General features: G+C 36.2%; 2 protein-coding genes and 3 long non-coding RNA genes across 7 annotated transcripts in view; 2 read left to right on the top strand and 3 right to left on the bottom strand.

Annotated features, from left to right (window-relative positions):
- The first annotated feature begins 5545 nt into the window (after positions 1-5545).
- LOC149500039 (uncharacterized) lies at positions 5546-7855 on the top strand. The gene is made up of 2 exons (XR_016325277.1): positions 5546-7010; positions 7339-7855. It is a non-coding gene; the product is annotated as an uncharacterized LOC149500039 (long non-coding RNA).
- On the bottom strand, positions 7847-8806 carry LOC149500040 (uncharacterized). The gene is made up of 2 exons (XR_016325279.1): positions 8545-8806; positions 7847-8363 (listed from the first exon to the last, which is right to left on the bottom strand). It is a non-coding gene; the product is annotated as an uncharacterized LOC149500040 (long non-coding RNA).
- Positions 8807-8894: 88 nt separating this feature from the next.
- Positions 8895-14237, top strand: LOC114241685 (uncharacterized). The gene is made up of 4 exons (XM_028172602.2): positions 8895-10062; positions 10859-10992; positions 11693-11804; positions 13221-14237. The coding sequence occupies exons 1-4, from the start codon at positions 9208-9210 to the stop codon at positions 13479-13481; spliced, it is 1362 nt and encodes a 453-aa protein (XP_028028403.2). The 5' UTR covers positions 8895-9207; the 3' UTR covers positions 13482-14237.
- A 3108-nt stretch (positions 14238-17345) lies between these two features.
- Positions 17346-20017, bottom strand: LOC149500041 (uncharacterized). Its single transcript, XR_016325278.1, has 2 exons — positions 19679-20017; positions 17346-18973 (listed from the first exon to the last, which is right to left on the bottom strand). It is a non-coding gene; the product is annotated as an uncharacterized LOC149500041 (long non-coding RNA).
- A 178-nt stretch (positions 20018-20195) lies between these two features.
- The window catches only part of LOC114241653 (uncharacterized), a 101869-nt gene continuing 97020 nt past the window's right edge, over positions 20196-25044 (bottom strand). For all 3 annotated transcript variants that reach the window (XM_089737844.1, XM_089737845.1, XM_089737843.1), the window contains one exon: positions 20196-24568. In XM_089737844.1, the coding sequence (XP_089593970.1) occupies positions 24376-24568 (193 nt within the window). In that variant the 3' untranslated portion in view covers positions 20196-24375. The remainder of the gene's footprint in view (positions 24569-25044) is intronic.

Genomic DNA, 25044 nt, shown 5'->3' on the forward strand with positions numbered 1-25044 from the left:
TTTTTTTTTATAATATCCTGAAAAGCACCCCACGCTTTTTTACAATAAAATCATAACTATTATTTATTTTTAATTTTTTAGTTGAATTTTCTATTTTTTTAAGTTCTTTTTAATATTGAATTGTCATCGGTCCTTTAATAAGTATACCAAATTTCGAGTTAATCCGACGTTTTGAAGGGGGTCAAAATTATAATAAAACAATGTTTTCAAGACATAGCATAAAATATATAATAATGATAGATGGTAAAAATGACAATGTGTTCGAAGTATATTTCAAATAATGGAATATGGAAAAGAAGGTTACAACATTCCTCCCCATCTACATCTCGTTGATCAGACGGCGGGGTGCCTGTATACGTCAATTACTTCGACGCGGAGCAAATGGCACAGGAGTAGAGACCGGAGCAGGTGAGGAGTATAATTTCGAATGCTGTGAAGGTGAATTTGGAGAAATTTGTACATTTGTAAGCGACTGCGGTGTAGGTAATGGTACTGCTGCCGAATTCTTGTTTTTAGTTAGCCTTTCGTTAATTGTTGTTTCCATTCCAATGTCTGGAGAAGCAGTCGCCGGCAGCATAGAAGAATGCGCCCTTTCATTCCTCGGGGTTTCTGAGGTGGAGGACTCGCGTGGCCTGATGTAATCAGCGTGTCTTCGTTTTTCTAGTCCTCCTGGTGTTGAAACAATATATGAATATTTATGTTTTCGTGATGTAATTACCGCTGGTTCCCATATTTTATCATTGCGTGTTTTAATATATACTTGGTCACTTGGTCGGTAACTCGGTGATGTGGTACGAATGTTTTCTTTTACTTGTAAATACTGCATTAATCTTCTTTTGTCTGGCCGAATGTTGGAAAGTATGCAATTCAATTGTCGTCCAAACATCATCTCAGCTGGAGATTTACCAGTGGACGAGTGCGGAGTGTTTCTGTATGTAAACAAAAATTCTAATAGTCGGCGCTCGAGATTTGTGTTGTCTACCGATGCCATTCTATTTTTGAATGTTCTGACTAAACGTTCTGCCAGCCCATTTGTCCGAGGATGATATGGAGATGATGTGACATGTAAAATAGATTGTTTTGTGCAATATTCTTTAAATTAATAAGATGTAAATTGAGGTCCATTATCGGATATAATCATTTTTGGTAAGTCAAATGTACAAAATATGTTATCTAATGTAAGACAAAGTGATCTGGTGTTGATGTGTTTCATCGGTCGTATTTCCACCCATTTGGAGAGAGCGTCGCACAATACCAACCAATACGATCCTTCGAACGGTCCAGCAAAGTCGATATGGATTCTCTCCCATACTTCTTCTGGTATGGACCAGGAAAATACAGGAAGTTCAGGATTACAAGGGCGGTTCTGTTGGCATCTGGTACATTTCTTGACAAATAATTCTATGTCTTCGTCAAGGTTAGGCCACCAAACATAGTAACGTGAAAGTGCTTTCATAGCAGAAATGCCAGGATGTCCTCGATGAAGGTATGTAAGAATGGCTTTTCGGAGTGCTGTAGGTATAACGATGCGTCCTTGCCTCATGAGTATCTTATTCTCAACAGATAATTCAGTCCGGTTTCTGTAGAATGGTTTCATTTCTGGATTGTATTCTGATTCTCTCCAGCCGGTTTTTAAATTTTGACAAACTTTTGTGAGTATATGATCCTTTGAAGTTGTTTTCATAAGTAACTGTTCTGATAGGTTAAGGTCAGTCATTCGAGTGCTCAAAAGACGTAGATCTATTTTATGTACAAGCCCTTCTGTCTCGGAGGGTTCAGTTTCAGGGTTTGGTAATCTGGAAAGGCAATCAGCTAATGTGTTATTTTCACCTTTCCTGTAGTAAATGTCATATTGATAACTTCCCACTACTAGGGCCCATCTTACCAATCGGTTATTGGCTTGTTTAGGAAGGTTGCGGTGTGCACCCATAATATGTATAAGAGGCTTATGGTCCGTAACTAGATTAAATTTCGTTCCTCTCAAGTACTGATCAAATTTTTTTATACCAAATACTATTGCTAAAGCTTCACGATCAATAACGGAATATTTCATTTCCGCTGGTCGTAGTTTCCTTGAAGCAAAAGCAATTGGTTGTTCTATGTTCGAGTCCTTGTGGAATAATACTGCACCCAATCCCTTTTCGGAAGCGTCACATGCTAAATAAAGGGGACGTTTCTCGTCAAATGTAATTAATGGTTGTGAAGAAGCTATGCATTTCTTTGTATCTTCAAATATTCTGTTTTCATGATCAGTCCAACGCCATCTATTTTTTTCACTAGTTAGATCGTGAAGATCCGAACAAATCCCGTGAAGATGTGGTACAAACCGTTCGTAAAAGTTAACTAGTCCTAAAAATGATCGTAGTTCTTTTGCATTACACGGTGCTGGGGCCTTAGTTATGGCATCAATTTTAGATTTGGTTGGGTGGATGCCATGTTTATCTATTATGTGACCTAGGTATTCAATCTGATTCTGTAAGAAATTACATTTCTTTAAGTTAACTTTTAGGCCAGCGTTTTGTAAGCGATCGAATACAATAGATAAAGTTTGTAAATGTTCTGAAAGATCTTTCCCTGCTATAGCTATGTCGTCAAAATATACAGCTACATTGGTGATATCGCCAAGCAGTTGATCCAGAAAATGTTGAAAAATTGAAGGAGCAGTCGATATTCCAAAAGGCATTCTATTGTATTGGAAATACCCTTTATGGGTTGACAACGTCAAGTACTTTTTCGAATCTGGTGCTATTTCAAATTGTAAGTATGCGTCTTTAAGGTCTATTTTTGAAAATAATTTACCTTTTGCGAGATTTTGGCGTAGTTGATCGAAAACTGGAACTGGGTGTAGATGTTTAATAAGTACTGGATTAAGTGTAGTTCTGTAGTCTCCACATATCCTAACTTCCCCTGTAGATTTCAAAATGTTAACTGTGGGTGTAGCCCATTCAATAGGTGTAACATTAGGATCTACTTTTTCCACAATCCCTTCTGAGATCAGACGATCTAACTCCCTTTCTATATTCTTTTTCATGCTGAGTTTTATAGGCCGTGCAGGAAGGTGGATCGGTTCAGCTTCTGGTTTGACATGTATGTTTACGTAATAATTGTTAACTTTTTCTAGTTTTCCATCAAAGAGTTGTACATGTTTATCCAATATTTGTTTAAGAGTCATAGGTGTTGATGTTTTGATGGAGTATACTGGTTTTGGAAATTCCATTTCAAAAACTTCACTCCAATGTAAACCAAATAACATTGGTTTGGCATTTTTCATTACGACCACAGGTAGAAGTTTTTGCAGTCCGTCGACTTCGACTGTTACTTTTGTAATTCCCTTTGTTTTTAAGTTGGTGTTACCGTAGGCCTTAAGTTTCGGGGCGGGTTGTAAAGATGGTGATCCTAATTTTTTCCATAATGTCGTGTTTATTATTGAATACGCAGAGCCGGGGTCCCAATCCATAGTGCAAGGTATGTCATTGATGCGTACATCGATTTGTTTGCATTCTCTCTTACGTGTACCCAAGACGCTGCAGATAACTTCATCATCGCTCTCTTCCTCGTTATTACTGATAGATGATGATGATGTTGAGGACTTATGATGTCTTGTTATTTTTTAACTGATTTTCGGCTCCCTTTTGTATAGCTGATGTATGCCCGTCCAGACTTAATGCAACAACTCTCAAAGTGTGCCTTCGTGTTACATTCTTTACAAATATGGTCCTTGGCTGAACACTGTGATAGGCTGTGCCGTTCTTTCTTTCCACAGCGTAAACAATGCATTGGATTTAATTTTCGTGTTGTATTTTGATGTAATGGTACGGTTTTGGTTTTGCTCCTATTTATTTTTTTAATACTTGTTTGTGGTGTGTCTTGTTCTGCCTGTTCTCTTGATTGAGAGATTGTAAAAATTTGTTGAAAGTTTACTTCTCTTGGTATTCCGTCTACCATTTGAATTAAATCAGGCCATTTTTGTTTCAAGTCGGTTTCTAAATCTGGATGATTCAATCCAGTGGCAAAGCGGTCACGTAATTGTCGTTCCAGGAAGTCATTAGCGTAGCCACAATCCCGACTAAGACTTTTTAATCTGTTTGCATAGTGCTCCATCGTTTCATTTTGTTCTCTAGTGCAATTCCAAAATTCTGTTAAGGCTCTATATCTCGTCGTTTTTATGCGATAGAGGTCTAATAATTTGTTACAAATTTCGCTGTATGTAGCTATATCGAAATCAGGCGTTAAAGCTACTTTTAATTCGTGGAATATCTCTGGTGTTAGTAAATTCAGAAGCAAATCTTTCTGTAAGTCGCTGTTATTGATATCAAGAATTTTGCATTTGTTTTCGAAAAAATCTATGTAATCGTCAATTCTGAATGTATCTGGGTTGTGTTTATCCATATTGAAATTTTTGATTATACTTATCTTGTTATCCATATCATGTTTCGTAAAAGAGTCGTTCGTCACGCTCTTGGCTGTTGTATTGCAAGCTGCTGGTATCAACAACTTCAAGATTTGTAAAATCTGTTCTTGCTGGTTTTGTTGTGCATGTAAAAATAATGCGAATTGTTCATCGTTCATCTTAATTTCTTTTAACTCGTCGCCAATATAATAAAACAATGTTTTCAAGACATAGCATAAAATATATAATAATGATAGATGGTAAAAATGACAATGTGTTCGAAGTATATTTCAAATAATGGAATATGGAAAAGAAGGTTACAACAAAAATCATATCCAAATATTCCGTTACATACTACATACATACGTCTGAAGCTAATAAAAGCTTATTAATAGCATTTTTTGTATGGGTAATGCCATTTATGTTTTAAGGGTGCGGCATGTCCCCAAGCAAACAATTGGACAGAGGCACATGTCCCCAAACAAAACGATTGAACAGAAGCATCACTGAATCGTATGTCCTCAAACAAACAATTGAACAGAAGCATCACTGAATCACATGTCCCCAAGCAAACAATTAGACAGAGGCATCACTGAATCACATGTCCCCAAACAAACGATTGAACAGAAGCATCACTGAATCGTATGTCCTCAAACAAACAATTGAACAGAAGCATCACTGAATCGTATGTCCCCAAACAAACAATTGAACAGAAGCATCACTGAATCGTATGTCCCTAAACAAACCATTGAACAGAGGCCTCACTGAATCACATGTCCCCAAGCAAGCAATTGGACAGAGGCATCACTGAATCCCATGTCCCCAAACAAACTATTGAACAGAAGCATCACTGAATCACATGTCCCCAAGCAAGCAATTGGACAGAGGCATCACTGAATCACATGTCCCCAAACAAACTATTGAACAGAGGCCTCACTGAATCACATGTCCCCAAACAAACTATTGAACAGAGGCATCACTGAATCACATGTCCCCAAACAAACTATTGAACAGAGGCATCACTGAATCACATGTCCCCAAACAAACTATTGAACAGAGGCATCACTGAATCACATGTCTCCAAACAAACTATTGAACAGAGGCATCACTGAATCACATGTCCCCAAACAAACTATTGAACAGAGGCATCACTGAATCACATGTCCCCAAACAAACTATTGAACAGAGGCATCACTGAATCGCATTTCTCCAAACAAACCATTGGACAGAGGCATCACCGAATCGCACGTTCCCAGACAAACCATTGTCTTATAGCTATAACTCGTATTTTAATCTTTTCTTCTTACATACACAAATCGCGTCTACGAGTACCGTCCCTCACGAGCGCGAACGATTGAATGTTTCGATTTTTTTTCCCACCTAAGCTTGTTTTGAGAAGCTATAGCTGGAAACAAATTATCGGACGCGGCTGACAGACGCGGCTGATAAGCGTGATCTAGAATATGAATATAAACTGAGCTGTGCAAACTATCGGAGGTAAGTCGTGGACGTAACCTTTGACTGACCTTGAGCGTTCGGACTTCCGACAGAAATCTGGCGCGCTGGATGTTTTTGTCAGCCGCAAACGTACGCGGACTACGTGAGAGTTTTCACGTGCGCATCTACGTAAAAATGGATGAACGAATTGTGGAGTGTAGTGGAGTACGGAACAGGGAATTACTGTGTAATTAAATATCATCATTTCTGTCTGGACAACATAAAGCAGCCGACACTAATTCAAGAAAATCCTCTCTTGCACTACTCGACATGTTTCTTTGTTTATAGTTTTTTGTGGAATAGACATTGGAACGCGTCCGCAAGCAACGTCCCAAAAGATTATGCGCGTCCATAGAGCTAGTATTTTACCTAGCACTCCAGTTGTAGGTAGTTATTAACTCCATGGCCGCGTCCCTCAGCCGCGTCCATAATTTGTTTCCAGTTTATGTCAGTATAACCGGGCGAGAATGTTTCGGACAAAAGCGTCGCTATTTATAGGCGCTGTACCACTCTACATTATTTTTACAATCGTGTTAGGATATATTTAAATCTACTACTACTATACCAATCTATACTATAAGTACTAATAATGTACATACACAAAATTCTAACTTATTCAAGAATTGTAATTAAGAATAAAATAAATTTTATAGTCATTAAAACATTTTGTTATTAAATAACCTTTCCGTACATTATCATATTAATATACGTAAAATTTAAGTAATAACCTAAGCTTTCTTAAGTTAAATAATTTCAACTTAGATTAGTTTTTATTATAAGTTATCATTTCTCTCAAGAATCCCGAGATGTCCACTTTTTTTACTTAAAGGTTTCATGTATCAATGGGGTTGGCAACTGTCAAAGTGGCGCTTGTGTGCATTGTTCCCATAACATTCAATATTTGTATTGGAATTTTTGATTAAAAATTATTTTAAGCACAATGACGCGTTGTTTTGTGCCAATATGCTCAGAAATTGGAGTACATCAATTCCGAAGGTCAAGAAAATTGGAAGACTGTGGTTAAAGGCCATTTGACGCGAAAAAAGTACTCCCACAAAAAGTTCGAGGTTATGTCGTAAACACTTTGTAGAATCTGACTATGAAAACATTAGTAAATACACAGGTATGTTTCTTTCTGTCAAATATTTATAATGCATGACTAGGTGTAGCACACATCTTTGTTCTCTTATTAAAAAAATCCAATAATAATTAGTTAGGCACACTATTCGTTGCTAACATATTTTGCAAGTAGATTTATGTTCTAAGGAACCTTTTAACAAACACAAAATCAGACTGGAGGAAACGCATTCCTCATGAGCTGTTGTTCATTATCAGCTGTTACTATTGAAAGTTCTATCTAAATCGCTGCATCCATTGTAATAACAAATATTTTGAACCATGGTCAGGTGTCCTTGTGATAGTATATTTAAATGTTTTTCTTTGTGTTGTAGGTGTCAAACATTAACATAAATATCTGAAGAAAGGTGCTGTACCATCTATATTTTCATGGAATATGAAACCAGTTTCTGAAGAAACAAAAAATAGAGAACAAAGGTTACAAACTCGTACCCTTTGAAGAACACAGCAATGTGCATTTTGATTCAAATGTCTCTCAAGAAATTCTAATAGAAAATAATAACTCTAGTATAGATGAAACAATTACAAGGCATCATATTACTATTGGAACTCAAACATCCAATATATTAAGATTGTTCTCTACAGAGCTATTACTTGCAGACGATGAGACAGTGCAATACTACACCGGGTTGGAAACAGCATCTAAGTTTTCATTAGTTTTAATCACACTTATGCCAATGTCATTGATATAAGGTATCGCTGGAGTAGAGTGGTCGGCATATCAATAGAAGATCAATTTTGAATGTTACTAATTAAGCTTATTATATATTTCATATGTGTAATGTTATGTAATTTTAGAGAAGGAATTGTCAATAAAAATAATTTAAAATATTCCTGATTATTTATTTCGACAAGTGTGTATAGTTATAATACAGATATTTTTCATACAATGCTTCTTTGAAAATATTTTCATAAAAGATATCTCATTTATTTATCATATTATTTATAAAATTATTGTCTTTTTCAACATAAATCACTTTGATGTCCTTGTAGGTGTAAATAACCAAGTTGCAGTATGTTTTGCCTGAGCGGTATAACTGCCCTTGGATTTGATAATAATATGTGCAGGTTTTTTTTAGAGACAATATCCCGTTACATTGTTCTAAGTAAGGCACCGTTGTTATATTTATTTCATGTTTTCTGCTAGCGTATGGACATTTCACTTCAATTATAGTTTCTTCGCCCGACACACCATCAGGAGATGCAGCAAGATATGGGCGCTCTTGGCTAATGAAAATGCCACATGGCTCCACTAGCAAATCATATATATTAGCATATTTTGCTAGAGCTATTTTTTAATTTTGTTTCAAAATTAAAATTTTGGTCATATGGCTCTAATCTGAAAAAAATAAAATAATACATTAGTTGGTAGGTAATGTGTGTAATGTGAGCAAATCTTTTTGCACATGCTACAAGGAATAAAGTTCTTAAGGTACACAATTTAATATTATTATAATAATATCTACCGGAAACAGTTTGAGAGAAGTTTTCTAAGTTAAAATAAAACATCAACATTGTACCTTTCGACAAAATCCACTTTTTTTCCTCGTAAAGATGCACCACGTTTTCTCAACTCCTCCTTTAATTCTTTAACTATCCAGTTGGAATACATGTTGTAAAACTGTTTAGCACTACTTAGAAAGTAATAAGAACCGTATCAAAGTCACAAAATGCCGAAATATCACGAACGCAAAACACACAAAATGGCGGCTCTCTGTGACAAGGGAACAAGCTACGCTGGCGACATCTGAGAAAAGCTTTAACCGGCCAACCCCATTAATTCTACATTTCGCCGCCGAAAAATTAAAATTCAATTTCTGAACGAAATCTTGCTGACTATTTTATATGTCATCTGTGTCATCTTAAATAACCACTATTTTACTGAGATTATATTTCACCCCATCTCATTTCATTTAATTTCCTGCCAATTTATTACTGTTTCATATTAATCAACTTCATTTCATTTCTCTTCAACATCATTTTCATTAAAAAGAAAAAATTAGGGAGTATGATATAATGCCTTTGTCTTTCCAGTTAGAAAAATACAACTATTACGTACTGTCTACTGTGATTGAATGTCAAAAGTTGAAGAAACTTTGTTATTGTTTTCATCAAGATAATAAAAATATACTAAAATTATAATTTGTGTAAGATTATGAATTAAAATTAAAAATTAATAAAAAATGTCATGGAAACGATTGTATCTGAACAGCGATAAATATACATACGAATATTTTCGTCAAGGGAAAGTATGTAGAATCTGTTGGCAGACGAATGCGTCTAAAGAGATCACGAATGTATGCGATAAAGACGTTAAAATATCATTACTCGATAAAATCGTTTACTGTTTGAACATTAAATTGTTGCCGTGGCCCGATATCAATGGGATATGTGAGGAGTGTTGCGACGAAATCGAACAGTTTTACGAATTCAAAACCTTCTGCAGCAAAGCAGACAACAAACTTCAGGAAATCTACAAGATCGGCTTCGAAGCGAAACACCAGGCTGACATCAAAATAGAGACGAACGATTTTTTGAATTCGGAATCGCCGCATTTGGATTCCGATGACAATTTCGAAGAGAATCACCGGCCAGCTACAGAGAAAAAAGTAAAGAAAATACGAATGAAACATAAAGCCCCCCATTCATCGTCGTACTGTACGCTGTGCTTGTTGGACATGGAGAGCGTTGAGAAATTGAAATCGCACAAAGCAGAGGCTCACGGAATAGAATTGGACGGGACCTTCAAATGTTTCGGCTGTGAGAAAAAATGTAAAACGTGGAAAACGAGACAGAGTCACGAGATATATTTCTGTAAAGGCCTGAAAGATGGATTTAAGTGTTCGATATGCAACCGATACTTGCCGAAACGTAGGACGTACGAGGCTCACATCCGGGACCACATACACAACAGGAAGATAAAACTCCCGGAGAAATTGTTCAAGTGCAACAAATGCTTGCAGTGTTTCAAAACAAAGCAGAGTCTAACGGAACACAGCGAAGAACACCAGGAGACGAAGAAAAACTTTGTATGTGACGTAAGTATATGAAATCTCATGCATACATTTCTATTAAGCTTTACTGAAACAATGTTATATGAGTTATATTACAATACTTTTTTTTAATAAAGAATGTGGCTCCAACGCCTTTGGCATTGATTTTGCCAATGTCAAAGTATTTACAAAAATGACAGGTGCTTAGAGAGGAAAAAAAATACTAAATCTAAATTTTGGTCAGTTTTTCCATATGCAAATCTGTGGTTTTAAGAGTTGCATAAACAAATATATGTTAGACTAACTACTTTAGAGATAATTATTATTAGCAGACAAAAATGTACACAGAATATTTACATGCTTAGAATAGACTTATTTTAATAAACAATTAATATTAATAGGCCGGGGAATGTCATTTGGAGTTACATTTATAATGCATTATGTTTAGATTAATTATAATTGCATTTGAGTGGTAACAGCATGGCAGGAAAAGTCCTGTTCGACATGTACACACTTGAGGCACTGTGGAGGGTGAAATGAGGACTGCCGATGTGACCTGGAGTGATGTCAAGGAGCAAGCGCAGGACAGGGTCTAGTGGAGACAAATTGTGAGGGTCCTATGTACAAGCGGGGTACCCAAGGATAACAACAACAACAACAACAACAACAACATGTGTAGAATGGCTTTTATTTCCTGAAAATAATATACTAGTATGTGATACTGTGAATGCAAATTATTTTATTGTCCGTAGAATAGGAATAGCTTTAATAAATATAGGAACAAGCCTAGAGTTCTCTTTGTGGTATTTCTTAGCTAAATTCACCTCAAATTCTTCCTTAGGCTTGTGGAAGGGTATTTTCTAGACAAGACTATCTGCACAAACACAAGCTCACCCACACAGGAGTCAGGAGATATGGCTGTCCGCACTGCGATTTCAAAGCAACGCAGAGATCTTCGCTTACAGTTCACATCAGGTGAGTTTGTAATAAAAAAAATCACCAATAATGGTAGGAATGCAAAATAAATGGTACCATATTGAAAGCCGATGCACAGTAGAACTGAAACTCAAAACTCATACCCGAACATAAGTGGCAGCATTTACGTTGTTGAGGTCTATCGGCTCTGGTAAACCACTTAACAGCAGGTGGGCTGTGAGCTTGTCTACCTACCTGAGCAATAAAAAAAAAACTGAAACGAACGGAACGAAAAAAGCGACACAACAACAGATAAACATCTACTAGATCCTGGACAACCCCTTTTTTAGACATGGTGTCATAGTTACCTTTTTCTCGAGTCAACAGCTCAGTGTGTTCAAAACATTTTATGTGAATTGTTATCAATTTTTTTGTTGCTTATTTATGTAAACTAGCTCACAGCCCATCTGGTGTTAAGTGGTTACTGGAGCCCATAGACATCTACGACGTTAATGCGCCACCCACCCAAATGGACCTTTGGACCTTTGGGTCTATGGACTTTTACTATGGTCCTAGGTGGGATAATGCATCTAAGATTTGGGATTTGGGTAGTGTTTTACTGCTTTCGTTGGCAGACCGATATACGGCAAGCCTGATGATGGTGAGCAGTTACTGTTCTGGACGTAACAATGCCAGGGGTATAGTCAAGTTGCTGCTACCTACCGTCCTTATTCTTAGCATCCTCTGATTGATATTCCAGGAAGCACACGGGCGAGAAGCCGTACAGTTGTGACGTGTGCCCACAGCGGTGTATATCCAGCTCGAACCTGCGGGCTCATAGAAGGAGACACCTCGGTCTAAAGAAGTTTGAGGTAATCAACGTGGTACACTTAATTCTTTTAACTACTTTTAAGGCAGTCTCTCTCTTTCTATCTCTCTCTGTCTCGATCTCTCTCTTTCCGTCAGAGCGCCTCGCGAGGAATATTAATATAATATAAATATTATATATATGTATACTATATAAATAAATTATATAAATTTAGAATATTATATAAATTTTATGTATATTAACATGATAATGTAAGGAAAATTGTAACATAAATAGAAAGAGATATTAAAAAAAACTAAACTAAAAAGGTTTCATATAAAAACTAGCGGACCCGAAAGACGTTGTCCTGCAAAAATTCATTCAAGTCGATCCAGCCGTTTAGTTGTAGTATAGATAAATAACTTAGATACCGACTGCAGCGCCATCTGTCGGGCTGATTTGTGAATCTAAACCATCCAGGGTGGCACCCAAACGCATACAACAAAAAATATTCAAATCGGTCCAGCCGTTTAGGAGTTCAGTGACAAAAACACGCACAGAAGAAATTAGAAGTTATAAAGATTACATAAAAAAACATGTGTGGCACTCGGGGACTGCCGCGGTAAAGCTATTGCATAGCGCTTTTTAACAACTTATGCAATTATAATTAGACAATAATAATTTAATATTAAAACAATAATAAAACAAGACCACGCTATATTTATAAACATTAACAAAAGCAAAAAATTAACTGTCCCCTTCACACTCACTTATGAGTCTGCCGCGATCTATTAAGATAGATCGCGTGAGAGAGAGATGGGCAGACTTTTCATGATGCGCATGCAGTGCAACGTCACGCCGCGCGCTTATTCACAAACACTACACAAGCGCAACGAGTGAATGTGTTGAACGCGAGCTATATTTATTTATTTATTTATTTAGACACACCAACAGCAATACACACAAAACATTCAAGCTTAAAATTAACATATATAAAATTAAGTACTGGTATGTAAGCCAGTTACAGGCATGTACAGCAATCTCTTATAACACATGGTAGGCGGAGTGCGGGGGTGTTAGGTTTTATTTTCGTGACGGAATTTCTTGATTCGGTCGTCGCGCTCAAAGCCCGCCATAAAAGCTATGCAATAATTTAAAATTCAATGCTAGAATGTATTTTCAATTTATTTTCGGTCATTAATCGATTTTTTTGAATAATGTCGATTGTGACATTATAATATCGAAATGCATTATCGAACGATATGACAATATAGTGTTTCTGAAGGAACACAGTAAACTGTGGAGTATCCATTCTTCTGCATTTGCGTTAGGGTAGAATTTGAAAATTGTATATACATAAACATTTGTTTAAAAAAAATTGATTCAAAAAAAACAGTTCTGCGTCTTTCCGAAACTATCAAAATCGTTTGGTCTTCGTATATATATGATGTATGAAGATTGGTCGTGTTAAATTTTCCAGTGTCCGATCTGCAATAAGAAGTTCGGTTACAAGACCAGCCTAGAGGAGCACGTGTCTTCGAACCACGGCCGCACCGAGCAGCACACGTGCGACCACTGCAGCGCCACGTACAGCCGGAAGCGAGGCCTGCAGCGACACCTGGCGGCGAAGCACGCTAAACAGAACGGAGCCGCAATGGAAAGCGAACCGAACCCGCAAGACAATAAAAACGAAAACGCAATGAAAGGTTACGATTTGAAAATGGAAAAGTTCTGTTGGTAGTTTGGTTTTAGTGTTGACAGTAGCTTGAGTGTCGTGTTGGCGGCGAAGCACGCGAAACAGAACGGAGCCCGCAATGGAAAGCGAACCGAACCCGCAAGACAATAAAAACGAAAACGCAATGAAAGGTTACGATTTGAAAATGGAAAAGTTCTGTTGGTAGTTTGGTTTTAGTGTTGACAGTAGCTTGAGTGTCGTGTTGGCGGCGAAGCACGCGAAACAGAACGGAGCCCGCAATGGAAAGCGAACCGAACCCGCAAGACAATAAAAACGAAAACGCAATGAAAGGTTACGATTTGAAAATGGAAAAGTTCTGTTGGTAGTTTGGTTTTAGTGTTGACAGTAGCTTGAGTGTCGTGTTGGCGGCGAAGCACGCGAAACAGAACGGAGCCCGCAATGGAAAGCGAACCGAACCCGCAAGACAATAAAAACGCAATGAAAGGTTTCGATTTGAAAATGGAAAAGTTCTGTTGGTAGTTCACTTTTAGTGTTGACAGTGGCTTGAGTGTCGTGTAGGTCACCGGTGCCCTAAGCGGCGCACTGAAGTAACTATGTCGAATATAATTAATTGAAATTATAAGTTTGAAAATTATTATGGTTCTATTGTCAAAGATTAATAAACTTCTGTAATCACAGATTTTGTGACAAATAATATTAAAGACAAACAATGTTAATCTATTCTCAATTTGTACCACAGACTATAACAATAAACAAAAGAGTATGTGTGTGTGAGTGTCAAATACATGGTAGTGTATGTAATGTTTTTTTTATTGACGTAATGCATTAATTTTAACTTTTTAATTTTTACTGGTGGTAGGACGTCTTGTCAGTCCGCACGGGTAGGTACCACCGCCCTGCCTATTTCTGCCGTGAAGCAGTAATGCTTTTCGGTTTGAAGGGTGAGGCAGCCGTTGTAACTATACTTGAGACCTTAGAAATTATATCTCAAGGTGGTTGGCGCATTTACGTTGTAGATGTCTATGGGCTCCAGTAACCACTTAACACCAGTTGGGCTGTGAGCTCGTCCACCTATCTAAGCAATTAAAAATAAATAATAATAATAATGCATAATTTAAAAAAAATTAGCATTCAGCACTCTTTCTCTATAAGTGTGGGAAATTTCATAGGTACACCTCCGTCTGCGCAATTTTCGTAAAAACGGCATACAGAGTTTATGCTTCACGCATTAATATATAGATTTATGTTACTAACACGCCTGAATATCTAGTAGTCTCTGGGAAAGACGAATCCGAAGATACTGAGAAGGAATCTATTTCTAAGATACGTAAAAGACTAAAACTTACATTAATAAACCAAAAGAAGGCAAAAAGTCAGGCAATTCTGACCCTTAGTAACATAAATCTAATTACTTCAGTGCGCCGCGTAGGTCACCGGTGACCTACAAGGCAGTCGAAGGGTTAAGGATAAATTTATCGTGAACATTTTTATTATGTCGAGGGTAGGCGGTGAGTGCAATATACGTATTGGTACCAGCCTCCTTCCTATTTCATTCCAGACTCTGAATGTAGACTGAAAGAGTCTACTCGTTATCCTAACATAGAGGCTTGTATGTCATAACCCTTTGAGCTCGAGCCGTCGATATATCGACTCTCTATTGATGCGTGTAATGTGCAGAGCGTCGGAATACCGACTGTCGCGCAGTTCGATTGTAGGTATTAGTTATCGACCTGTATGGACGTGTAAGTACAACGTTTTTAATAAGTAAATAAACATTTATAAGTAGCTATTTAAAATTATTTTGCTGTGAATTTAGCATTGATTTTTGTTTTTTTTAAATTAAAGGTTTTTTTTTTCTTAAATCCTCTAGAGATTTCTACAAAATATGTGAATATTTTTATGTGATAATGTCTTGGAAATCGATGAGCACCGTCTGCACGCACGAAAAAGTGTCACGTTCCGCCTGAGCGGAACGAGCGATAGAGAGGCACGATCCGCCCAAGCGTTGGCTTGCGACACATTTATCTCTCTTCTCGCGTGACGTCAGAGCTAACAGTTCGAATGGTTCTGCTACTGACGTTATCACGTAAAACTATCGTCTATAAATCGACTTTACAACAGTCAATTTTTTTTTAAATTACTTAGTGAATTCAAAGTCTTATTTATATTGTTGGAGAGCTATTGTTCTTTCGAGGCAGATATAAAGACTGGATCTTTGGCACCAGTGCGGGTTCGAAATATGGGCCACTACTTATACTACTAATTCGGGTTGTTGGCTGACATACGCTGATACAGTACTGGGAGAAGGCTGATGTCGTTTCGCCAGAGAATCTCTTGACTACCCCAGAGGAAGAGATAGGTTAACGATTAACTTGATAAAAAAAAATGTATACTCGTAATGACAATTCAAAAGATGTCTCATATAAGCAGTTCGATTTATTAATGAGTATGTAAATAACACGGGTCAACACCAAATTTGACTTTGCAAAGCATAAAATTTCGATATTTTAGATCGTAATTAGTCGAAAAAAATATACATGGCTTGAAACAGTTTGCTTTTGAACTTTAATAAATTGACCACATATGAAACAAAATGCATCAGCATCGTATTTACACTTTCGTGACATTTTAAGTTTTTCTGGGCCTGTACAAAACACCTGATCGTTGTTTATGACTCGAGTGGCATCTAGTGGCACTGTGTAAACGTAAACACCCCACTCTCATAGCGCGGTTTTTTTGAAAGTATTAAAATTAATTAAAATTTATAAAAAAATTGAAAAACGAGTATTATTACTATAACTATCACAAAAGCAAACTTTATACCAAAAAAAGGTATTTTATTTTCGTTTTTGTGAATAATTAACGGGAAAAACCTAGTATAAACGTTAGGACAATGAACGATTTTTTTTTTGTAGAGTTGTGTAATTGGTGTTTTATTTACGACCTTAATACGACAGGTAAAGCATAAATCTCGTATGTAAAAAGTCAAATGAATTCGTAATTGTATTGGGCGGTTGCTCTTAAAAGCAATTGAGCCGTCCGTCAGCGTATTATAAGTTATATTGTATTTAAATGAAATAAGAATAAATTATTATTAAATTGACATCGTGCAATTAATAAAACTGTCATTTCATTTCTTAGTACACATTTAGAACAATGCAACCTTTTTTTAAATATTTAAAACTAGCGGCCCGCTACGACTCCGCTCGGGTCTTTAACAAAAATTTCAACGATATTTGACGTTGTTTTATTTTTAAAAATTAAAAACACTTATTGTGGCATTACTATAATAGTTAGGCATATGCTGTCGCGAGACTTTCTTTTCGCGAGAATCCCTAAATTTTTTAAAAAAGATTATAGCCTATGTCACTCGGGAATAGTGTAGCTTCCAAACACTGACAGAATTTTTCAAATCGGTTCAGTAGTTTCGGAGCCTATTCAATACACACAAACAAACAAATCTTTCCTCTTTATAATATTAGTATAGACGATGAAACCTTCTTTAAGTCATATTATGAATTTTGACAACAGCGCCATCTTACATTTAATATTGGAGTTAATCGTAAAAGCGCCATCTAGCGTCGAGTAAGTACACGAAGTATATAAAGCGTAATTGGCGGGATGCTTTTTCAATCTGACATTGTGAAGCAACTATCTAATTCTGAAAATTAGTTTATTTACTTTATGAAGAGTTGTTTTTGTCATATTAGTAATTTATTTGACAGTTAAAAATTGTGTTCATGTAACGACTTCAACGTGTTGTGATATATTTTGTTTTACTAGAGGTCCCGCAGTAGTCGAAATTCGACTATAATTAATTGGAATTGTATAATAAGTGTGTAAACTATTATGATTGTATTTTATACTACTATAATCACAAATTTCGGGCTACACTATAAAAAATATTAATAAAGACAAACAATATTTAATCTATTCTCAATTTGACCACAGACGTCAAGAACAAAAGTTTGACAATAAATAGAATGCATGCGTGTGTGCGTCAAATACATGGTATGTAGTATGTGTGTGTAATGTTTTCTTTATTGATTTAATGTATCTTTTATGCATTATTAAAAAAAATGTTAGCATTGTGCACTTCTTCTCTGTATTCTCTATAAGTGTGGAAAATATCACACTCCTCCGTCCGCGCAATTTTCTTAAAAAGGGATACAAAGTTTTTGCTTCACGTATTAATATATAGATGGATGAATTGACGTAAATCAAAAAAGCAATAAAAATGTTCTTTCTTACGAACGATCATACGCTTACTTTTTTATTGCTTAGATGGCTGGACGAGCTCACGGCCTACTTAGTGTTAAGTGTTTATCAGAATGCGCAGACATCAACAAGGTAAGGCAGTGTTCACCTTGAGACATGAGTTCTAGTCTCAGGTTTACAGTACAACGGCTGCCTTACCCTTCAAACCGAAACGCATTACTGCTTCACGGCAGAAATAGGCAGGGTGGTGGTACCTACCCGTGCAGACTCACAAGACGGTACCACCAGTAAAAATCCAGTAACCACTTAACATCAGGTGGGCTGTGAGCTCGTCCACACACCTAAGCAATAAATAAAAATAAAAAAGGCGATATGTGCAAGAGGGGAGTGAGCGAATAAATGGTATATGATTAGCGTGACCATTATTTTTTTTTGTCAAAGCGGGACATGTGCGAAATTATATAATATAAAAAGTATTTAGTGCTTTACAAGTATTTTCTTATAGAAGATAGAATAACACAAAAGAATCAAAGCACTAAACATAAAATAGTTAGTACTCTGTAATAGTCTGTAGCTCTTTTGTTAAATTAGCACATTTAAACACTTTAAGCTCTGTTGCCATCGATATATTACCACTAAATAACGCATCACATACAAAAACCAAACACAAATATGGCATCGACTAACTGATCTGACTACACCATCAAGTGGAGAAAAACGATGTATAATATAATAATTGTAACCTAAACTATGCCTTTTCCCCAAGCAATTAAGTGCAGTTTAGATTATTTTTACATTCACTTACGACCTTACGCCATGAATGACAGAAAAAGATAGTTTTTTACAATAACTTTTATTCCAAATTTAACCTTATCTCCCTAAAAATAAAGCAAAAATTTACACGCATCGCATTTTACTTACGCCCTTTTAAACTTACGATATTAAGACTACTGCTCCGAACAGAGTATTAGGGAGTCGCACTTTATACTTTTTTTGTAAGAATATTTTGAGTAATTTATTTTTTATTATGTTTTTTTAATTCATATTCATTAAATTTTTTCAATTTAATTCCTTATGATTAACAACAAATATTGTATAACTATAGATAATTATACCTGAGTTAGCTATATTGTACCTTGCACATCGGTGAGGAAAATGGATAAGAGCTTTTTAAATCACAACAATATAAACCCCATCAAATTGTTTTATTTATTAAATACATGTCAGATTCGGTAACATGGTCTGCACAAACCACACTGGAGCAATTAGGTTTGAAATAATTGTCGCTTCTTTTTTCTTTTATTACTCTGTTATTAAATCTGTAAAAATGTAAAAACAAATTCCAGTTTACAGATTTCACTTCGCCGTTCGTTGTACAGACGTCTCTTGCATTCGTATCTGATCTAGCGATACACGGGGTGTTCGAATCCCAGGCGGGTACCAATTTTTCTAATGAAATACGTACTTAACAAATGTTCGCAATCAGGTGGGCCGTATGCTCGTCTGCCTACAAGGGCAATAAAAAAAAAAAAAACTTCCATGGTGAACGAATAACATCGTGTAATAAAAATCAAACCCGCAAAATAATTTGCGTAATTACTGGTTGTAGGACCTCTTGTGAGTCCGCACGAGTAGGTACCACCACCCCACCTATTTCTGCCGTGAAGCAGTAATGCGTTTCGGTTTGAAGGGTGGGCCAGCCGTTGTAACTATACTTGAGACCTTAGAAGTTATATCTCAAGGTGGGTGGCGCAAATGCGCAATTGGCAGCGTAAATACGCTGTAGATGTCTATGGGCTCCAGTATAATCACTTAACTCCAGGTGGGCTGTGAGCTCGTCCACCCATCTAAGCAATAAAAAATTATGTGACTCCACTACACTTGTTCTGAAATAGCCCTATTTCATCCTTGTCTTGCATGTTATTATGTGTGCGATTTAATTTCTTGAAGTACTAATTTGGTAAGAATAACTGATTTATTTTAAATATTTATCACTATCTGTTAATAAAAATTATAAAACTTACCAAAAATACTAAATTTCATGTTGTTTTCTCTTTATAAGCGTGTTTTTTACATCTTTTTACAGCGCATTTTAGGATCGTTCCACTCGACGGTCGGCGTGACACTGACGGCAAAACAGTGCTTAATATGAATCTAAGCACTGTTTTGTTTGGTTACTTTTGGCGCCTTTACGCGAGATCTAGTGGTAATATCGATGTCTGTTGCATTGAAAAATAAATTTATCGTTTGGTATGTTTGCAAAAGCGAAACTATGTAGGCTTCACTGGGGACAGCGGGACAGAATGCCCGAAAGCAGGACTGTCCCGCCCAAATCGGGACGTATGGTCACATTATATATTATGATAGAGGAGTATGGAAGGAGAAAACATGTTGCGCCGACCCCAGGTGACTGGGAGAAGGGCAGGAGAATGATGATCTTATTTTTTTACAAAGCTATTTTAAAGTAATTAAATTATTTATTTATTGTATATTATTATAAATTTAAAGGAATTAGAAAATAATTTTCACGAAATAAAATGGTTTAAGTACGGAATAAAAGATTTATTTAAAATTTTTCTTATTGGAATTATTTTTATTCACTAAATATTGCTTTTCTTTTTCTTTTCTAAATTAGTACATACTATATTAAACATCTAGAATCATCTTTTATGAGTTACCGAATTTTGTTTTCGAATTTCAAACAAGATTCGCGCTCTTGCATCGAATGTTCCAGAAAATAAGTGAAATTAATTTATTTTTTTTGGTTACCTTATGTTACACGTTGTATTGAAAAATATACTTGACTATTCTGTCAGACATTTAAAGTCTTCGAAGAAATCACTAACATTAATCACACGACCAATACTATTAAGTATTAAGGCTTCGTCAAACAGAACGCGTAATTAGCGCGCGTCAGAGCGCTAAACAGACGCCGCGCTGTGACGCCGAGATGTTATGTACTACTATGGTAACATGCCGTCAAACAGAGCGCCATAAGCGCTATAAGCTGCTTATAGCGCTTATGGCGCTCTGTTTGACAGTATGTCTGTTTGACGAAGCCTTTAATGTTAAATCATAAGCATTATGCAAGTGTAGAGTAAATTAATTACATTTCACGATTTATTACGGCAAAGCGATTAAATCTTGTTTAAAATTGTTACATACGTAAATTCTTATTCACAATAAGTACAGACACGATCACAAAATACCTTTATTATGTAATTATATTATTATTATACACAATTATATTATTATACACTTCTATTTATATTGTCAAAACAGGAACTTTTTAATCTTATTGCTTATTCACTAGTCACTAATTTAATTTTGAAAACTCTAAAAGATGTGTTACGAATAAGTCCAAAAAGGTGTTTGTGTGAGCCGTTATCGCTATTATGACTACATTTAATTTTGTCGTGCCTACGTAAACAAATCTTAAATTAATGAAGATTGAAAGTTAGAGTTCGTAGTGGTAGTTCTATTTTTCCAACTGGAAAGGCAAAGGTATCTTCACACCATACAACCTAATCTTTTATAATTTTTTTAATGAAAAATGATAATATGAAGTGAAATGAAATGAAGTTCATTAATTTGGAACGTTAATCAATTTGTATGAAATTAAATAAAATGAAATGAAATTATATGGGATGAAATATAATCTCAGTAAAATGGTGGTTCTTTACTGAGACTTTTTCAGTGGACTTTTTGGAAGATCCCGAGAAGTTACGTCTAGCGGCTTTGTTTAATTTTCCTACATTATGCACTTTCACAGATACTAAACAGTTAATAAATCACCGTTATTACACATTTAAGCCTGAAGAAACACTAAATAGACAAAATAAAACCATTCACACAACTTCGCTCTCGCGTTCCCGCCAAAAAGTCGTTAGATTAGGTTAGGTTCATTTAAATTATTTATGGGAGTAAGAAATGTCAGTAGTGACAGACACAGGGATCGCATTCTTACCGCCTTATAAACAAATGTAGCGTGATAATTAAGTACAATGTTATACTTATTTACTACTATTTTATTGCGTCATTGGCATTGACGTACGTTCAAACTAGAAAATCGGTCCAAAAAAGATCGGTGTGAGCGAGAACGGTGGCTATAATTAAAAGGTTAAATCTTTGTGTCTTCTTCTTTCTAGTATAGCAATTAGCTCCTTGTGACGCCATTGTTGCCAGTGTCGACTTTATAAAAATACTCTTCACTTAATAGAAACATACAAATTTTGTTAAGTGTATGAGCGCTTATATTTGTTTGCGTCAGTTGTGAGGGCAGTTTAGGCGGGTTTATGAGGCGTCATAAAATGGCGCGAATTACTTCGGACGTCATCAAAATGATAGAATATTTAAAAAAAAAAGTAATTCTAGCTGAACATTCATAATAGTTTGCTGTAAGGTTTTTAATGTTTTTTTTAGTATGATAATCAGCATCTTGCGATGACATTGTTGCCAGAATCGAGTTAGCTGAAATATTCTAAATAAAATTATATTTTCACCGACTTCAAGACAACTTTTGGACTTTTTGACGAGAATGCGAAACATAATTATTTTAAGCATTTCCGTAGAAACACCCGACTGATTTTTCATACGGGACATCGTTCTCTACGCTTCATAGATTAAGACAGCGACTCTAACTAGTCTATTGATAAATTCCGTTGAAATTTAAACTAATTTTGAATGTTTCAGAGTTTTCACAACTAACGTTATCTCGTCTACCGACTAATAAACATTTCTGTACAAAAAAACGACATCCATCTTGAACGATGACTATTAAAAATAATTTTATATAAAACATTTCATTACACAGTTTCGTAGTATTCAGTAATTTGGATTGTACTTTACATAATCAAAGTTGTAGGATATTGATAATATGCAAGGGTAGTGGTAAGAAGCGCATGTACTAAAAAGCACGCGTCGAGAGACGACCGGTTCGAGCGGCGGCACAGTGGCATGTGGCGTGATTTTAAAGATGGCGCTAAATGTTATTATATTTAATATGGAGGGTAGAAGTAAGGAACACCATCTTGTATAGGGGACAAGTTGAAAAAGTGTCCGCCTGTAAATAGCGGGTTAATGTTGGAAGACTCTCCGCAATAGTGCTAGTGTAGGAAGTGGAAACGATATGAATATAGCAGTTTTAAACAGAGCGAAGTGTGCTGGGTTGAAAAATTAAAAAAAATCTAGAGTTGTGTAATTAAAAAATATGCAGTATGTATTTAAAATTATAACTAATTATTTTTATTACCATTTACGCTTCTTTCCTTCTTAATTTAGTATCCTACTCTAATAGTTTATGGCTATGTTTTTAAAATCTTTCCACTTGCTACTGTGGCGCCATCTTAATTGGCTCCTTTTAAGTGAACACTTTTGAATAGACTGATGTGGCACTCCTTACTTCTACCCTTCATAATATTTAATTGTACAATTCATTACATTAATATACATAAAATTTAAGTAATAACCTAAGCTTTTCTCAAGTTAAACAATTTCGATATGAAGAAGTTCAACTTATATTAGTTTAAGCTATCACTTCTGTCGGGCGTCCCCAGACGCACAGTTTTTAATTAATTAATTGAATTTCTTTACTCATTCGTAGGGTAAAAGAAACTTTATGATTTTACAAATAGATATTGTCGGATGATCAGCCGGGGCCACAGCCGAGTCGTGACGACTCGTTTTGTCTTTTACCCTCACATTCAACTTCAGATACGATCGAAAGAGACAAAAGACGGACATATGAATGATTTTTTTGAGGTCAATCCATACATGTAGGTCACCGGTGCCCTACGTGGCGCACTGAAGTAAGTAATTATTTCGATTTCTCTCTCTACGATCTTCTTACTAAGACGCCGGTTCCAGAACTCAAGTCTATACTTGAGTTCTGGAGTCTATACTTGAGTAAGTAAAAATAAAAAATTATCGGTAGGTAATGCGTGGCATAATGATTTAGCGAGCAGACGTTGTTCCTATACAACCAATACTTGCCTCAATTCGGTACAACAAAAGTTCCATATTTGCGCTTCCTGCATTCGCATTTTCACTATTCGCGAATTAAAAAAATGCGACCCTAATTCCTATATTCGCGGCTAAAGGCTCCTTCATTCGCTGATCTAATTGTTACATCGGTAGGTACATAAGCTTTGATAAAAAGGATTCCAATATGTAGATATCCAGCCGAATGTCCTTTGTGAACGAGTCGTTAAATCGACTAATAAAAAAGTAAAATAGACCTTATTATGACTAGGTAACCTCTAAAGTATGGTTTGTCACCTAGGAACGTATCCCCTATAATCCCATATATATGTAAATTACCATTCCTTAATCACGTGTTCCTGTATTCGCGGCACATTTACGAAGCCATATACCGCGCCAATAAACAGCTTTTACTGTATTGCGGCATTCTCGGTACGCTGCTTGCGCACTCAAGCCGGTCCAGAGAGCATTTGACTGAGAAAAACAAAAAAAACGAAACCCCCACTCAACATTTAGGGAATGCACGTTTCACACCGAACCAGTAACTCAATAATTAATTACTGTTAATTTGTTATTTATATATTACTTATTGATTTAATAACGTACAACATAAATAGCATGACTAAACAGCCTGTATATTCTACGCTATCAACTATACGCTAGTGAAGACTCTTCAAGAAGTACTTGGCACGTGTCACTTTTGACAGCTGTCAAAAGTGCGAAGGCGTCACGCCCGTGCAGCCTAGTATCGCAGGTTGTCCCTCAAGAACGCCTGTTTCATGTAGCCTCGCCTCAAGCACTTGCCCCACCAAGACCTCTGCATGCACACTTTGACCGGCTTCAATCTGAAGCACTTCGTTTGGACGACGTTGAAGAACAGCTTCCCGACCATGTTGGAGACCGAAGTGTCGGCGAGCTTAAGGCAGGCCCGGAATCTGAAACACGCAGGTTTTTATTTGTGTTAGATAGATGCGGGGGCTTTTTTTGGGGGAATTTTTTGTGCTGGTAACATCGGTTACAAACAGTTTATGAATGCGAATTTTTGGCGGGAACGCGAGGAGTGAAATTGTGTGATTTCATGATTTGTTTTATTTTGTCTATTTAGTGTTTCTTCAGGTTTAAATGCATAATAACGGCGGTTTATTAACTGCATCATATCTGTGAAAGTGCACAAATGTGGGAAAATGAAACAAAGCTGCTGGACGTAATTTCTCGGGATCTTACAAAAAGTCCACTGAATAAATCTCAGTAAATGACCACCATTTTACTGAGATTATAATTATTTCATACCATATCTTCTCATCTCTCAAGGTGGGTGACGCTTTTACATTGTAGATGTCTATGGGCTTTAGTAACCACTTAACAGCAGGTGGGCTGTGAGCTCGTCCACCCATCTTAGCAATAAAAAAAA

The sequence above is a fragment of the Bombyx mandarina genome, chromosome 24, assembly GCF_030267445.1.
Source record: "Bombyx mandarina strain Sakado chromosome 24, ASM3026744v2".
Lineage (NCBI taxonomy): Eukaryota > Metazoa > Arthropoda > Insecta > Lepidoptera > Bombycidae > Bombyx > Bombyx mandarina.

Bases quoted from the DNA above. Each gene is read 5' to 3' on its own strand.
- LOC114241685 (XM_028172602.2), top strand. From the start codon at position 9,208: ATGTCATGGAAACGATTGTATCTGAACAGCGATAAATATACATACGAA. The intron at 10,063-10,858 runs GTAAGTATATGA...ATTCTTCCTTAG, and splicing joins AGAAAAACTTTGTATGTGAC to GCTTGTGGAAGGGTATTTTC. The intron at 10,993-11,692 runs GTGAGTTTGTAA...TTGATATTCCAG, and splicing joins TCGCTTACAGTTCACATCAG to GAAGCACACGGGCGAGAAGC.